Source organism: Tupaia chinensis, unplaced genomic scaffold, assembly GCF_000334495.1.
Source record: "Tupaia chinensis unplaced genomic scaffold, TupChi_1.0 Scaffold000012_1, whole genome shotgun sequence".
NCBI lineage: Eukaryota > Metazoa > Chordata > Mammalia > Scandentia > Tupaiidae > Tupaia > Tupaia belangeri.
Genome location: NW_006159442.1, coordinates 1,005,786 through 1,023,876, shown reverse-complemented (window position 1 = coordinate 1,023,876; position 18,091 = coordinate 1,005,786). Strand labels below are relative to the sequence as shown.

The window sequence follows — 18,091 nt, the reverse complement described above, 5'->3', positions numbered from 1 at the left end:
AATCCAGCAGGAAAAAAAAAATCGCTCAAGCAAGTTATTGGACTGCATTGACCAGGCAATGAAGTCAAAGTAATTGATCTGGTAGTCCCAATAGACGAAGTCTAATTCTACATGTAGTTATCTTTAAAGTCAAAAGTGCATTGAGTGTGTGATATATTTTAATGTGGGATTCTCTCTGAATGAAGAAGGATCATACTATCAGAGGTTTGAAATTAAAAGGGTGTCTGCCTTATTCTGGAACCTGTAGGTAAACACAGAACTCATTCTTTTCATCTGATCCTGCTTAGCTGGCTGTTATGCAGATCATTTGTAATACAGGCTTATAGGATGGGTCTGTAGTTTCAGTCTTTATTCTAAAAAAAAATAGGACATGACAGACTCTATTTTACTCAGCATTTCTGAATACACACCCAATAAGAAATACCAGAGATGATGGATATTACAAATAAAATATATGAATAGAAAAGTAGTCCACTCAAGCTGAGTTCACTCCTTACATGACTACCCATTTATCCTGTTCTAAAGCTAAGTCCATCATGGTGTAAGCAGTTTAAAAGTTACGTGTAAGAACACTTTTGTTAAATCTCACATCTAAAACCGTCAGACTTCATTATCTGTCAAATTAAGAAACACCATAAGAGAATAACACTTTCATCAAATAACCTGCAAATCGTTGTCAGCGGTATCAGGACAGTAAAAAGAGTGTCCATCAAAAACAAAGACTAAGGGACCAGCAGTTGGCATAATGGCTATCTTGCTGGACTCCCATGTAGTTCGAGTCCAGGACTCAGTGACTTAAATCCACGCCGGGTGCATGTGTGCACATGCCCAAGATCCAGAGAGGAGAATGGAGGAGAAGGGATTGCGGCATGGCCATCCCCTCTGGGGGGTGATTTCTCACTTTCCGTTTCTCTGTCTCTCTCTGTCTTTCTGGTGTGAGTACATTCTCTATAGAAAAACCTATCCAAAAAAAAAAAAAAGTTAAAAAAAAGAGACAAAAACAAAGACTAAAATTACATCAAAATTGTATATTTAAATGGACCAGTGGTGGCGGTGGGTGGTTGAGACACTGGGATCCCATAAGCATGACTGTTAAGTTTGAGTCTCAGACCCAGCGGCTGGGAAATCATGCTGGGTCTGTGTATATGCCCAGAATCCCAAGGGGTGAGAGAAATGGAGGAGAAGGGATTATGGTGTGACTATCCCCCATGGGGATGCTTTCTCACTTTCCCACTGTCTTTCTCTATTTCTCTCTGGAAAGCACATGTGCCTTCTGTAGGGTAACTTCTGGGAAAAAAATTTAAAATAAAAAAAAACCAGCATACTTAGTTATAGAACATCTGGAATTTCCATCTTATCTCTTCCTGGTCAAACAGGTATGTTAATAACTGCCCTCAATTCAGTAAGAAACCTTCAAATCCTCTGTTAGATTGGATCTTAATTTCCTAACTCACAGGAGGCATTAATTTCCTAAGCTCAAAGACAGCAATTCCTTCTCTATAGAACTGGATATCTTTTAGACCTATTTCTTATATGCTGTATATATATATATATATATATATATGATGAATAAAAGCTATGGTAGCAGGATTTACTTACATGGTTTCCTCAGAATAAAAATTTTTAAAAATTTGTTTTAGGACCCATGCGTTCACCAGAGAGAGACAGAGAAAGAGAGAGAGAGAAAGGAAAAGGGAAAGTGACAAAGTCCCGCCCCACTCCCGGGAAAGGGGGGATAACCACACCACAATTCTCTTTCCTTCATGCTCTACTTGGGATTGTGGGAACGCACACATGTGCCCAGAGTGTTTCCTAAGCTGCTGGGTCTGAGACTTGAACTGCTCGGTCAGCCATGTGGGAACCAGCCACTGACTGACCCAATCACTTTTTCATCCTTTTAATAGGCTGTTTTAGTTCTGTTAATGCTAAAATTTTGAATGCAAAATAGCATACTGTTAGGAGCTTTGGCTTTTAGAGTTAGCTGGGTTTGAATTCTATTCCTTTCACAGACCACAGTGTTACTATAGACAAGCAACAGCATGGAAAAGAGACGGCACCTCTCTCTTACATTCATTTTTCTCATCTGCAAAATGGGGATGTTAATGCCTATTTCTTGAGCTTTTCTATAACTAGATGAGAATATTGGTGACATAGATGGCACAGACACTCATAGATAGCAATCATTCAGTAAGAGGACTGCAGCCCAGACTCCATCCCTGCACACTGCTAGGTACGGGATGGGAGCGAAAGTAAAGAAAAAACTCATTGTTGCAATCTTTTCACATAGTAACAGGTGAAAGCAAACATTTCCTGATGCTAATTTTATTCCCTGGAGGTAATGGGGAAGGAAATTATATTAGCGTTTTAGGTAAGAACATCCCACTTTAAGTTATACCAGGAATTAATAAATAAAATACTTAAAAATAGTATTTACTTTCACTCATATATATATGTGTGTATGTGTGTGTGTGTGTTCTTTTGCATGCTGCCTATATATATATATACACACACATACACACACACACACACATACACACATATTTGTTATAGGGTTCATGTGCTTGTCAGAGACAGAGAGAGAGAGACAGAGAGAGAAAGCAAGAAAGCAAGGAATTATTCCCAGGGGAGATATCACACCACAATCTCTTCTCCATTCTTCTCTTGGGATTTTGGGCACGCACACACTTGCACCTCGTGTGTTTTCCAAGTTGCCAGGTCCAGGACTCAAACTGTGCAGTTGGCCACGAGGGATCCAGCAACCTTAACTACACCACCTGCTGGTCCACATTCACTATATACGTGTGTGTGTGTATGTGTTCTTTTGCATGTTGCCAACATATATATGTATACACACACATACATACACACACACACACACACATACACTCACACACATACATATATATATATTTGTTACAGGGTTCATGTGCTTGTCAGAGACAGAGAGAGAGAGAGAGACAGAGAGAGAGAGAGAGAGACACAGAGAGAAAGCAAGAAAGTAAATAAGGAATCACTCCCAAGAGAGACATCACACCACAATCTCTTCTCCATTCTTTTCTTGGGATTTTGGGCACGCACACACTTGCACCCCATGTGTTTTCCAAGTTGCCAGGTCCAGGACTCAAACTGTGCAGTTGGCCACGAGGGATCCAGCAACCTTAACCACGCCACCTGCTGGTCCACATTCACCATATATTGTAAAGTATTATTCACCATCTTTTGGGTATGCCTGTGCTTTCCTACATATGTTCTTTGGTATATCCCCTACTCCCCTCATAATCATGCAAATTACACATTCAAATGAAATGCTTCCTTGCATATCATCTCGTTACCCAGCTCTGACTCATCTCTCCACGCCCTGAATGTCCGTACCTTTCAGTCTCCTTGCTTTGTATCATGATTGTCTTATCTTTCCTGTACATCTATGAGTCTTACAGAAAGGACCTTTGTTTGGCTCAACTTCCTACCTATAGAATACATAACATTGTCTCTTTTACATATTAGTTACTCAATAAATGCTTGCTTAATTAAAAAAAATTAAGTGTATTTATTTATTTATTCCATGAGCAAGGGAGACAGAGACTGAGAGAAGCTGGGAAGACAGTACTTCCAACAGGTAATGATGCTGGGATCCACTCCCAGCTTCAGCCAGCCCTGGACCACGGGCATACATGTGGCTGATATGCTCAGGGAGGTCTCTGAATACAAGCTGAGGACCTTCCCATGTGGGTCAGCCCCAAAGTGTGTCATGTTTTACTGCTGTGCCATGGTCCATCCCTCAGTGTTTGCTTAATTTTAAAAAATAGTTTAAAATTTGGAAGATTATCTAAAACATTAGAAATCAAAAATGGTGATAATTTTACTTCAAAAATATAACACTACATGTCACTTTTCTAAATAAAGGTATAGTCAATTCTTACTGATATATGAATCTTGAGGCATTCACAGTTTTTTAGGAGACTCAGGGGTCAGCACCGGCAGGGCCTGTCATGACATGGAGGGAACAGGTAGGAGCTCTACCGTGATACACGTTTCCAGAACACAGAGCAGGCCTGAGCTAGCTGCCCCTGCCCAGAAGGCCTGCCTTCATAAACTCACAAGAATGGGAACAAAGAAGGAAACACCACAGTTATTTTTTTTCTTTCTCAATAAACGTGAACTGAAATTTTAAAAAGCACAAGCTTGACATAAAAGCCACTTCATAAAGCAAGTTTAACACCACAGACAGAAGCAAGGCCGCTGAACGTGGCTATTGTGTACACAGTAAATCAGACACAAAAAGGGGCAGCCAGGCAGGGCACCGTGAGGGTGGGATGCACACTTAACCCCCTGCACACATCGCTGCTCGCTTCTCCCCACCGCAGTCCTCTGCAGCCTGAGCCACGTATGTCATGGACGTAACAGGCCATTCTCAATCTAAATCTTGTTACAGATTAATAAGCAAACATTTTCTTGCTTATTATGCAATTTATCATGATGAAAATTACACTGGACTCCTCACGGCTACATGCTGATACGTTCATTTATTCAGAGTTGTGTGTGGAAAGTCATACCAATCTTAAAGACAGAAAAGGATGGAGTAGCAAGATTTAAATGACCTGCTGGAAACTATAGCATTTGTGTCTGTGGACATACATAGAGATAAAACATGAGTGCATCTGTGTATGTATGCTGATATAGGCTGAATGTACATTTATTCTAAAACAAAGTACTAACTACTAAACCTAAAATAAAACTCTGGCAGCAAAAGAGTGCATGTCAATAAAATAGAGCAGATGTGAAAATGAGTTACAAAATTAGGTAAATGTAAAATTAAGTTACAAGCAAAAATCTGGACAATCAAAAATGCTAAAGGCTTCTCCAGATAAGCAGGAAAGCTGTGGTAACAGAAGCTAGCAGAGCTGATACCTGGAGGGGGCCCAAGGTAGCTGCAGCCAAGGGGAGGGCAAAAGCTGCAGCGTCCATGCTCAGACTTGGCACCACGGCAGCTGCCTCACGCTATCGGCACAACTTGGGGCCTTGCATTCCCTCCTAATCTTAAAGTCCGTGGAGAACCTTCAAGCCACCTATATCCAGAAACACTCCTGGCTACCACTATAGCAAACTGATCATTTGAGAAAGGGACAGCTCTTTTGATGTGTTAAACACTAGGACCGTAACAAGGGCATCACCACCCTCACTGCCCCCATACACAAAACCTTCACTTGATCTCTCAGTATGTGCTAAGTACTCTTCTAAGCACTTTGCAAATACAAACTCATTTAGCATTAACCTTATGAGACGAGAACTTTACTTAGCCCCAACCTGTAATTTACTGTACAGAGGTGAAGTAAATTGTTGAACTGCAGACAGGTAAGAGACTCAAGTGAAGCTCAGGAAGCAGGGTGGTATGACAGGAAGTAATGGGGGATGGCAGTTGCCTGGGTTCCAAATCGACACTCTTTTCCTACCAGCTAATGTAGGAAATGGACTTTGGGTTAGAATGCCTGATCTGTAGACCAGCCACAGCATTCTATCTGAGCCTTCAGCTGTTTCTCTGGTCTCCGCTTTCTGAGAAGAGAGCTGTAAGCAGACTAGACAGAATGCGCCAGAACCTAAGGAAACTGGAGGATATGGATAAGGTCACCATGAACAAAAGGGCAAAGAAGTGGAATTTTTTTTTTTTTGAGAGGTTTTCACTATAGGGCACGTGCACTCGCCAGACAGACAGAGAGAGACATAGAGACAGAAAGCGAGAAATCACCCCCCATGGGGGATGGTCACGCCGCAATCCCTACTCCTCCATTCTCCTCTCGGGATCTTGGGCACGCATGCACACGCGCCCGGCGTGAGTTTTAAGCCACCGGGTCCGGGACGCGAACCGCGGTCAACTACGTGGGAGTCCAGCAACATAGCCATTACGCTAACTGCTGGTTCCCAAGAAGTGGAATTTTAAAAAAGGTTAATAATGACCAAAAAAAAAATGCCACCCAAGAGAAAATCAAAGATGTAGTTTAAGAATTGCTACCGAGACCAGCAGGTGGCATGGTGGTTAAAGGCGCTGGACTCCCACTTGGCCAACTGTGGTTCAAGTCCTGAACCTGGCAACTTGCTTTCTTATTTTCCCTGTCTTTCTTACTCTGTGCCTTTCTGGTCAAATTAAAATAAATAAATAAATAAAGTTAAATAAAATAATTTGTTTTTTAAAAAAGAATTTCTACCATTTCACACTCATCAGAATGACTACACTAAAAAGCAAACAACAACAAACTAAAAAGAACAAGTGTTGGTGAAGATACGGAGCACACAGAAGTCTGTACATTGCTGGTGTGAATGTAAAATGGTGCAGCCACTGTGGAAAGCAGCTTAGTGGTTCCTCAACGAGTTAAACATGAATTACCACATAACCTGGTAACTCTACTCTTAGTTGTCTACTCAAAGAGACAAACACAGGTGCACAAACACGTATACAAGAATGTTCATAGCAGCTCTACTCATGATAACTAAAAGGTGGAAACAACCCATATGTCCATCAACTAATAAACAGACAAGCAATATGTGGTATAACCAGAGAAGGAATGTTATTCACCGGTAAAAAGGAACAAGCATTGATACATGCTACAATATAAATGAAAATCATGAACACCATGCTAGTAAAAGAAGCCCACCACAAAAATCCAGACTGTATGACTCCACTTACATGAAATGTCCAGAATAGAGACAGAAGGATTAGTGGTTGCTAGGGCTGGTGACAGGGGGAATGGGGAGGAACTGCTTCAGAGGTATGGGCCTATCCCTTGAGGTGACCACTACCAGGAGCAAGATAGTGGTAATGACTGTACAACATTCTGAACATTCACAGTGGCACTGAATTGTACATCAAGATGGTTACGATGGCAAATTTCATATGTGTATTACGCACCAAAAAAAGAAAAAAGAATTCTTCCAGCATCAGAAAGCTGAGTTCTCAAAACCACACTAACTTCTAAACCAGCATACCCACCTCCACCACTCCCAGTAAGTCAGTATCATGTGTTTCCCACTTGTTCCATTTTAGCAACTCTCTCAGCTCCTGTATTTCTTCCATTAATTTCTTATTACTGCTTTCCTGGGTCACTGCAACCTTTTCGAGCTGGCCTTACACCATGTGCAAATGAAACCTTGAAAAAGCTGGCTTAAAAACATGAGTGCAGAGGAGTAGTTATACAGCTTAAACACCATGTTTATGCTATCTGCCTGCAGTATCTCAAGATACAATAAATATAATTTGAAAATTATGCTACAGAATATTCATTTGCTCTGTGCTAAATCTCCACTGTGATAAAATTATGAAAATATGCTTTTCTTTTATTGTCCATCTCAAAAATTTTATATGTTGAGATGTTTGTTTATGTTTTGTCTATTAAACACACATAATTTATAATGGGCAATTGATGGCCTCCACCAAAAACAAAAAAATAAGCCCAAGAACATGAACCAAACAAGAATAAATTAAATAAACTAGAATTGAGCACGTACTTGGCAAGCTGTTTCTCGGCATCGGCACAAAGTTCGAGAAGCCCCATCAGGACGGCAGACACATCCATGTAAGGCTCCCAAACTGTGAAACCTCGTCCAATCAGATCGATGGCTGTTCTTCGGATAGTGCTGTGTGGAGGAAGTTTGGGGCTCGGCGGCTGTAGCAGAAGAAATGTCAGCGCCTTACCTAAAATCACAAAATAAAACGCAGAGTAGTGAGGTGATTTTGTTTTCATTGAAACATACTTCAAAATATAAACTGCTTTGGACTTTTTATTAATTGAAAAAGGTTTTGCACATATACAAGATCTCAATTTCATAGTTTGTTTAGTCATATAATTTGAAGGGGAAACTTAAACTAAAATATCTTAAGTCATATTCTAAAGTTTTGAAATTAGGTAATATTTATATATTAAAAAGTATATACAATTTCAAAGCATATCAGTGATTCTAAATTCCAAACAATGATTGTCCCTACTTGGGGTTTGCTAAATGAATATAGTTACAAACAATGCAATATGGTATTTCTTCTTCCTTTCTTTTGCATCTAACACAGTTCACTGATAGTTCCTATCAGCAATATCTCTCATCATAGGCCATGTTGGGAGAAGGGTTGGAAAAGCTAGATAGTATCCTCACTAAGAATCTATGTTCCTCCATGTTCTCATATATGTACAGACACAGTACAATAATGTTAATATGTGGTTAGTTCTTCATACGACTTTGTTAAGCAAAGTAAAAAAAAAATTATTCAACTTTGTTAAGCAAAGTAAAAAAAAAAAGTGCACTATTACTTCTAAATCTAATGAAAAGATCCCCATTTTAATTTGCATGTATTCCTTTATATTGAAAATGATGCTGACCATTTGTATATTTAAACCTAATGGCTACTAAGGCCCAGAAGCCCATTTTCCTGGGCTAGCTGGTGGTGGTGAGGTTAAGGTGCTGGAGCCTGCATGGCTGACTGCATGGTTTGAGTCTTGGACCCAGTGGCTTGGAAAACATGCCACACATGTGTGCCTGTGTGTCCAAAATCCCAAACAAAAGGAAGAAATAGAGAAATAGGGATTAGGGTGTGACATCCCCATGGTGGATGCTTTCTCACTTTCCCACCCTCTTTCTTTCTGTCTCTTTCCAGTAAGTGCCTATATTCACTGGCAAGTTTAAAACAAACAAACAAAAATATATATACGTGTATATATATATATATATGTGTGTGTGTGTGTGTGTATATACATATATATATACACATGTGTGTATATATATATATATCCCATTAACATCAAAAGGCATTTTGTAGGCCAGCCCCATAGTGTAGTGGTTAAGTGCTGTGCACTGAGAGATGGATCCCTCATGAATGAGCACAGTTTGAATCCTAGCCCTGGTTGGCTTGAAAAACACACCAGGTACAGGTACATGCATACCCCAAATCCTGATAGGAGGAAAAAAGGAAACAGGACTGCAACGCAACCACATCCACTGAGGGGAGGATGCTATCTCTTTCTCTCTCTGGTGAGTACATGAACCTTCTGGTAATTAAAAAAAAATGCCATTTTGACATTTACAAAGAAAAATAGCAGGGATTATGTAAAGCAAATTGGAATTCAGAGGAAGTTTTTTGTTTTCAGAAGGGGAAGAGACAAAACAGTTCATAAATCATGGAACAGTTCGGTATACTGATGAAGGCAAGCACAGGCCTTAGATGGAAGACAGGAAATTAACTAGATTCATAAGTTATTGAGGACTTAGGAAGGAACTCAATGAGCCCCAGTTTCCTTGTCTGTAAAATGGTGACAATAAAGCTGTCATCTCATGAGAGACATCTCATGAAGAATCTGAGTGCTAAATGGATTTATGCTACAAAAAGTACTGCCAAGTACCCAGCACCAGGAATACTCAATAATGGCAGGTGGGGCTCAGCATGAATGACATGTTGAACTTGTCTGTTTTCCAAATTAAGAAGAGAGCATGTCGACTTTAACATATTTAGCAAATAAATGCATTTAATCAGGTTTATGTTACAATCACTCGTTATATAAAATGGGTAAAAATGGAAGTGAAGTAAAGGGTATTGTAAAACCAAGGTAAGAATATGTGAATGCATTCTCTAAATTAGTGGCTTGGATCTTCTCCTTAGCCCTTTAAGAATCTGTTGTACAGGACCAGCTGGTGGGGCGGCAGTTAAGTAGCCAGATCCCACATGACCCACTGCACAATTTCCTGGATCCAGTGGCTTGAAAAAACACACTAGGCACAGATACATGTGTGCTCCAAAAAAGAAATGGAAGAAAAGGGATTGTGGAGTGACCATTCCCTACTAGAGGTGGGAGGGATGTGGTGCTTTCTCATTCCCCACCCCAACACTCTTCTCTCTCTGGAGACCTCACATGCCCTCTGAGAAATTTTTAAAAAATAAAAAAATCTGTTGTAAGATATTGGTCCTATGCCCAGATATACAACTCCACCAAATTCTACATAAAAATTTCAAGGAGGCCTTGGGCTTTGGATTAACAACTCCTGCAGCAAGTTTAAATGATATATATAAAGCCTTCCTGAGAAAACACACCAAACTCATATGTCATTGTATATTTATAAATTTTATTCTCATCTTTAACTGTGTAATATGTAATATGTAAAGATCTGTGTTTTGCTTTTGGATCCAAAAAGAAAAAGAGAGAGAGAGAGAGAGAGAGAGAGAGAGAGAGAAAATAAACAAATAGTAAATCCTTAAAGAAAATAGTGACCCTATCATATCCTATTTTCTGCTAGTACTTATGTGTCCTTTATCACAGAATATTTTAAAATATGACCATTTCTGTGCATTTTTCCTTTTTTTTTTTCAGAAAGTTTATCAACTCTTTGAAGGTAGGAACTGTGTTTCTTATAACTTTGCATCTTTTATACTACCGAACATTACGGGCCCAATATGGAAAATGGATCTGCCTTTATTGCTTATCCACTTCCAGTATAACTCTCTGCTCCATTCTGTCAGAATATTTCAAAATGTCAAGAAATTAATCACTTTCCTGTTTATTTTTTACTTCCAGGAAGTTGTAAGGACTGCAGAGAAACTCCAACTGTTGTTCTCTGCAGACATCCTGGAACACCAGCAGCAATGGCTTCCAATCTAAGCAATAAGGATCCCTGGAGGTGTACCTTTGGTGAGTAATATTGCAAAGGAAAAGTTCCCGAAGTACAAGGCTTTATAGCATTTCAATCATCATTTTCCTTAACTGCAATCTGCCATTTCTGCACTCATTCCATGTAGGAATGTGCTGGCAATACAAAGGACTTGCTGGTTTCTAAGGGTCTCTGTGATAGGAAGTCTAGACACAACTTCCTCACCATTGAGGGTTTTTGTTTGTTTGTTTATTTGTTTCCTGAAAACAAAAACAAACACTACATGGTTGACTTCTTGATATTATCCCATCATGCTTCTGAGAAAGTGGGAAGGACAACATAGGAGATGTGATCATTTGCTTTTCAATGAGATTCTAGGAAAGGGAAATTTTATAATGGTTCTCCAGAAGATGGCTGGCTCTGCTAGAGCACACCAGGTACCTGATTTGGGGCTGCCAAGTGAGATCCATGCCCCACAGGGAGGTGCAGCTCAGCGGGAAATGCAGGCTCCCCAGAGCATCACCACCCTTTTCCAAAATCATTTCCAATTTCCCTCAATGATCTCACTAGTGAAATTCCGCTATGGCACCCCTCTTTCTTTAGTTCAAATCATATCAAATTCCAGGTAACATAAAGCAAAGCTCCTTAGAGCTCTGGCAAGGCAGTTTGTACAGCTCTGGCAAGCTATATGTACGACCTCAAAAGGAGAAGAGAGAAAATGGCCTAGTTCACACACGAATGTTAAATCTACTAGAAGGATGATTTTGTTTTCAATGAGCTATTTTGGTATTATAAAGATATACAAGTGTTTAAATTCCACATCTTTCTCTGACAATTTATTTCACACAAAACATGTATGTAAGAGAAATTAGAAAGAATTTTTTCAGTTAAGCCTTACCCAATAAAAGTTGAATATTTTAATCTGTGTAAGATAGAATAATTTAATTTTGTATAAAATATATGTGTACTTATTTTATGTAAATGGACCGCTATTGCTTAGTAGCTTGCAGAGCAAGCAGGGTGAAGAATGATGCTACAATCAACCATCACGACTGATCGCACTGTAGAATAAGTCTATGGCTACTATATTGGTAAGTTCAACTTGTTGGCCTGACATTCACTCGAGGTTTCCAGAATCCATCCAAAAATTCATGTAATAACTATTTATTATTTCTGTACTATCCTAAGTGCTAGAGAAACAAGAGAATAAAAGACTCAGTTCCTTCCCGTAAGGAAATTCATTCTAACTCAGGAGACAGATGAGCTAAGCTAACAATTATTTGAACATGTTAGAAATAGTGTTATAATATTTATAAATACACGTTATCAATTTAGAACTTAACAGAAGACTTAATCCCCTCTTGGGGTACAAGAAGGCTTCCAGAAGAAGGCGATCATTATGTTAAACCTAAAGAATGAGTAGTGTTAAGCTTTATTGGCTTGAAAGGGTCTTCACATGGGATCAACAGTTGGCATAATGGCTATGTCACTGGACTCCCATGTAATCGACTGCAGTTCAAGTCCTGGACCTGGTGGCTTAAACTCACGCTGGGCATGTGTGCATGTGTGCCCAAGATCCCGAGAGGAGAATGGAGGAGAAGGGATTGTGGTGTGGCCATCCCCCCTGGGGGGTGATTTCTCGCCTTCTGTCTCTTTGTCCCTCTCTGTCTTTCTGGCGAACACATGCACCCTATAGCAAAAACCTCTCCAAAAAAAAAAAAAGAAAGGGCCTCCACACTCCTGCTTGAGTTCCACTAGCAAACACTTGCAAGACTGATTCTTGGTAAGGGTCTTGGTAGTTTAACCATGTCAATATAGCCTATTTTACTCTTTAAAAACCTTTGAAGATTAAGAAACAAAAGTCAGGAGTCAGTCAAGACTGTAGGGTAGATGTCTAATGACTGTTCAACAAAACTTTTGCAAATATGGCTTTTTTGATGAGAAGTATGAGCAGGAGTATTTTTCTTGTGCTGGTCTCTGACAAAGTTTTCAAGATTTTTATAGTGAATTGGGAATATCAGCACTAAATTAATAGTAAGTCTTTTTCATAAAGCAAAATTTATTCAACTTAAAAGTTTTTTCTATAAAAGTTTCAGCTAATTTCCTCAAAACACTCTCATAATAAGGAGATGTGATCATTTTTTTGCTCCCTAGAAAGTCAAAATGCCTTGAGCATTCCAAACAACTTTTGTCCTTGACGAGTCCACTTTTGTTCTGACTGGCCATTTCCACCTCTTGGTAGCTATTACTTTGTGTTGTCCTGAAACATATGGTAAAGCCATATGTCACCTTCCATTATAATTCTTCAAAGAAATGCTTGAGGATGACTCCACTTATTTAAAATTTCCACTGAAAGGTCTGCTCATGTTTATAGCTAATCTGGGCACAACAACTTTGGTACCCATCAAGCAGGAAGTTTGTTCAACTTTACTTTTTCCGTCGGCATTGTGTACGCTGAGCCAACTGAGATCCTATGGTGTTGATGTTGACTACTGTTTTTGTTATTTGTCAACAGTCCTCTTCAATTAGGACAAAAGGAGATGACCTTTTCTTTACAAATTGATGTGAAGGTATACTGCTGTAGGCATCATCTTCAACATCATCTTGTTCTTTCTTCAAAGGACTTATCCATTTGTAAACTGCTCATTTCTCCGGGGGCATCCATCCCAATAAACGTTTCCTGAAGCAACAATGATGTCATCTTTCTTCAACCCAAGCTTCACCATAAACATCACTTGATGTTTCCCTTGCTTCAATTTCAGAAAAATTCATGCTAGTCTGATAGGGGCTCTTTTTAAACTGACATCTTATCCTTCTTAGTGCTTCCACCTATTAATAGATACTATTCAGGCACGTTATAACCAGTTAGTACAAATGTATTTCGCTGCAAAAACATCTCAAAGTTCAGGCTTAGCTTTTTCATAACATACATTTTTCATGGACTTTTTGAAATCCTCCCTTATTATATTTTGGCATTTATTCTATTATGTAAAGCTAATTTTATTTATTTATTTACTGCCTTTTTCACACCTGCTAAGTTTACAAAACCATGTGAAATTTTTAAAAACTACTTTTATTTTTGACATAAGTCTGCAGTGATTTACATTCAGTAAGTACTTAATATTTAATTGTTTCTTTGATGGTACCCACAAGTCAGCAATGTCATGCACAGATCAGAAATTTCCAAGAGTCTGCTATAAACCTATGCTGGCCCCTGACAAAGTTTTCAAGATTTTATAGCGAATTGGGAATACCAGCACTAAATTAACAGTAAGTCTTTTTCATAAAGCAAAATTTATTCAACTTAAAGGGAAGCTTATTCTGGCCCAGCCATGGTGGCACAAATGGTGGGTGCCTCTGTGAAATATTGGAGCAGTAGCAGAAGCTCAGGGTTCAGGTCCTGGGTCGACATGAACATACATGGCTCACCCAGGAGAAGCACCAGTGATCCTGGCTGACTGCATGGTTGGGTAGAGTGGGTAGCCAGTGGTGAGACTCAGTCAAGGGTCATGTCTCTTTTTCTCACATGTATAAAATAAATTAATTAATAACCAACCAAACAAAAGAGTCGAAAGAACTGTTTTTTCTGAGGTTATGGTCTTCCTACTATTTTTTTTTTTTTTTTTGCTATAGGATGCGTACGCTCACCAGAAAGACAGAGAGACAGAAAGTGAGAAATCAGCCCCCCCCCGGGGGGGGGGGGGGGCAGGCGCCAACGCCTCTTCATTCTCCTCTTGGGATCTTGGGCATGCACGCACATGCGCTTGGCTTGAGTTTAAGCCGCCGGGTCTGGGACTTGAGTTGAGGTCGACTACAAGGGAGTCCAGTGACATAACTATTACGCCAACTGCTGGTCCCCTTACTACATTTTGGTGAGTAAATTTCCTTTATGTGTAAAGAGTGGTAGTTTCTAATGTATGAATTAAGCAAAATGAAAAAAAAATGGAAACATTGCTAAATAACCTTTGATTTTCTGGAAATTTTACTGGTCCGCAGGCTCTAAAAGGTTGGAAACCATCACCATGTGCAGTCCTGGGGAACTAAAAGAGTGCCTCCTTTGACTCTAAGTATCACAACTATTAAATCTTATTACTGGCTAAGGGCTCTTCACTGAGGAAGCCAACAGGCCCCCACCTCCATTTGTTACAGGGTGGAATTCGGCACTATTCAAGTCAATCTGAGACCATATTCAAGGGTAAGTTATCAAGTTACAGGTCTTTCTCACCTACACTATAGGTGAGCAGTCTGGATCCTGTAGCTGCTTTCTAGTGAGAATCTACATCTAGGACCTCACCAACTTGTACCTGTAGCCAGACGTACAAATGAACTCCTACCAAAATGAAGACAGGCTCCAAACATAGGAAAACAAATCAAAACAAAACCCTTAAAAAAGCAGAAAATCCAGCACTGGATAAATCACAATTAACTTCCACCCTCTGGCTGTTGAGAAACTAATTCTGTTGTCACGCAGTCAAGAGCAATAACAAGAGCTCATATTTTAGTGTCATTTTATCTCAAACTTTTCATCTTTTAAAAGAAAAAAAAAATTAAAGGGTCTGAACTTTAATGTTTTTAAAAGTGCTATAAAGGAACAAAGCTACAAGAAAATATTTACACTTTGCTGTAACAGCAAAATGCTAAAAATGAGAAAAAGATTGGGACAAAGATAACAATACAGAGACTGTGTAAGCTGTGATTAAAAAGCTGACAGTCATATTCTGGCGAACTTGTTGCTTTGGCAAGATACGTATTTTCCAATATTTATCTGACCAATAAAAAATGCCAATGTTCAAAATGTTTGCAGTATCTGTCTGGTCTAGCCCCCCTTAAAATATTAACATACATGCACGCATGTGTACCCGTGTTTGCTTTCTGGAGCACTTATTTATCCTTATCTTAAGGCACAGACTCAGTGTCTTAACGTACCCTACCTTTATGGAACACCTATTACGTGAAAACACTCTAAGTACAAATAACTACGTAACATACTTCCTGAAGGATCACCTATCGTTCAGCATCATTTGTTTGACAATGAATGCTTTTGCAGTGCTATTCCACTTTTACCCCCACTCTCACATTTCTAGGGCAAAGGTAGGAACCAAACCTGAGGTGTTGTTTTCCATAACATGTCAGACACACAACGACAGACACAGAACATGAACATTTTACTCACATAAAACAGGACTTCATCTTTTAGTCACTTAAAATACGAGCACACACAAGCATACACACACAAGCAGAGTTCACTGTCAGTTAACTATTTACTAATAGAACATCAGAATTACCTCATATCTTGATTCTTATAGCACAGATCCTACTAAGATGTAAACATGAATTATGTATCTCTTTACCTAGTTTCTACTTTGCAAAACAGTATTACACAAGAAAGGATTATTTAAAAAGGATTGTTGTAAAAAAAAAATTCTGGGACGTTTATTCTAGCGTTCCATTTATATATTTTTTAATTGCCTGAGGGTGTGTGCACTTATCAGAGAGAGAGGGAGGGAGATAGTACCCTGCCCTCATGGTCACACTGGAATTTCTCCTCCATTTCTCCATCCTGTTGAGATCTTGGGCATGCACACACACACATGCCTGGCATGTCTCTCAAGCCATGAGTGCTGGGATTTGAACTCCACTCTGTGGGATATGACCCCCTTAACCACTAAGGTCTGAGGCCACTCCACCATTTGTAATTTCTATTTCCTTTTTTTTTTTTTCTTACCTAAGTTTTCCCTCTCATAGTTCCCTGAAAGTCTGAAAACCCCATAGGAATCCAGTGGTTCTCCTACACACATTTTCTAGAACTAACTGTCACAAGCCCTGTAGCAATCAGTGTACTCCGACAGACTAAGGTGACATGAACTGGGTGACTGAAGGGGTCAAGGAGGGAAACATGGAATGACTGTACACGAGAAGAGGAAGAGGCCTTTGATTATGGAGTATGTTCCAGCTAGAGGATTTTACTGCAACCAAGGTGGATGAAAATCAGCAGCTAAAGGGAGGTGTTTTAAGAATTAGAAATTAGGGACTAGCAGATGGCGTAATGGTTATGTTGCTGGACTCCTATGTAGTTGACCACGGTTCGAGTCTTGGACCTGGCAACTTAAAACTCATGCTGGGTGCATGTGCATGCGTGCCCAAGATCCCAAGAGGAGAATAGAGGAGATGAGATTGTGGTCTGACCCTCTCCCCTGGGGGGTGATTTCTCACTTTCTGTCTCTCTCTCTCTCTCTCTCTGGCAAACGCACATGCTGTATAGCAAAAATCTCTAAAATATATAAATATTTCTAGAAATTAAAATAGACACTAGAGTAGAAACCATACTTATCAAGGGGAAATAATATATTATGCTAGAAATTAAAACAGACACCAGAGTAGAAACCATACTTATCAAGGGGAAATAAAATTTTCTTACTGAAATGATTACACAATATAGTATTCTTCAGAGAATTTTTTAAATATAGCCCTGAGAGGTCATTCATGACGATTACCACTATACTGGTAGAAAATGGATACAGCCATTTTCATGGACTTTGGTCACTCCTAGCTCAATCAGCCTAGGCAAGACAAGCTCATTCCTTAAACTTACAGGAAAATATGAATGAAGAAACTGCCACTACCCTTTCCTGGCTCTGAATAGTAGAGAAGGGAAAAAAGGTCATATTTAAAAAATACTTTAATTAATAGCTCAATTACAAGGAAATTCCTGTGGGAGAACATATTCTATGCACTTTAAACCAAATGAATTTATGATGATTTATGCCATTACAATGAGTGCAAAATGAATTAATAATGATTGGCCACTTATTTCAGAGTGTAACCAAGTGAATGAAGCCTTTTCCCACTTGCTAATGTCCATCAAAGAACAAGGATGGCAGACTGCCATCAAGAACTCTATTCCTCTGCTTTACACAGGTACTTGATTTGATTAAAATAATTCTAATGTGGAATGCATTATTCATGGATATGGAATAATTAAGAAACATTTTTATAACTAGATGCTTTGTATTCGTGCAGTTATTAAAACTGCTTTTAAACTTTTTACATTTGTACTGCCTAAAAAATAAATCATTTCTTTTAATAAAAAGCATAACCTTGTTAAATCAGGAAATTAATTTAACAAATATATTTCAAAACTCATTAATTTAAAATCAGTTTGATCAAAACAGTCCTAATTCAATGTAATTAGCTGTTTCCTGTCTTATAATCAGAAGAGTAAAACGCCCAAATTCTCCTCGATTCTAGTACATTTTTTTTCTGTTCTATTGAACTTCAAATTAAGTTGTATCATACAGTAAAATTTAATCTCATTTTGCTTTTGGTATAATGCATTTTAAACAGCAGACTAAAATAGGAGGTATCTTAGCTTCCTATAACAAACAAAGGGTATTACTTAATACATACAGCCTTTTTCTGCTTGGGAAAGATAAAAAGTGCTGATTGACAGTCTGTGGGTCAGCAATAAAGAAGT

General features: G+C 39.0%; 1 protein-coding gene across 5 annotated transcripts in view; it reads right to left on the bottom strand.

The window, feature by feature from the left end:
* The window catches only part of WDR7 (WD repeat domain 7), a 409,927-nt gene that overhangs the window by 120,234 nt on the left and 271,602 nt on the right, over window positions 1-18,091 (bottom strand). For all 5 annotated transcript variants that reach the window (XM_006139909.3, XM_006139908.3, XM_027767915.1 and 2 more), the window contains one exon: window positions 7,498-7,684. In XM_006139909.3, coding sequence (XP_006139971.1) covers window positions 7,498-7,684 — 187 coding nt within the window. The remainder of the gene's footprint in view (window positions 1-7,497; window positions 7,685-18,091) is intronic.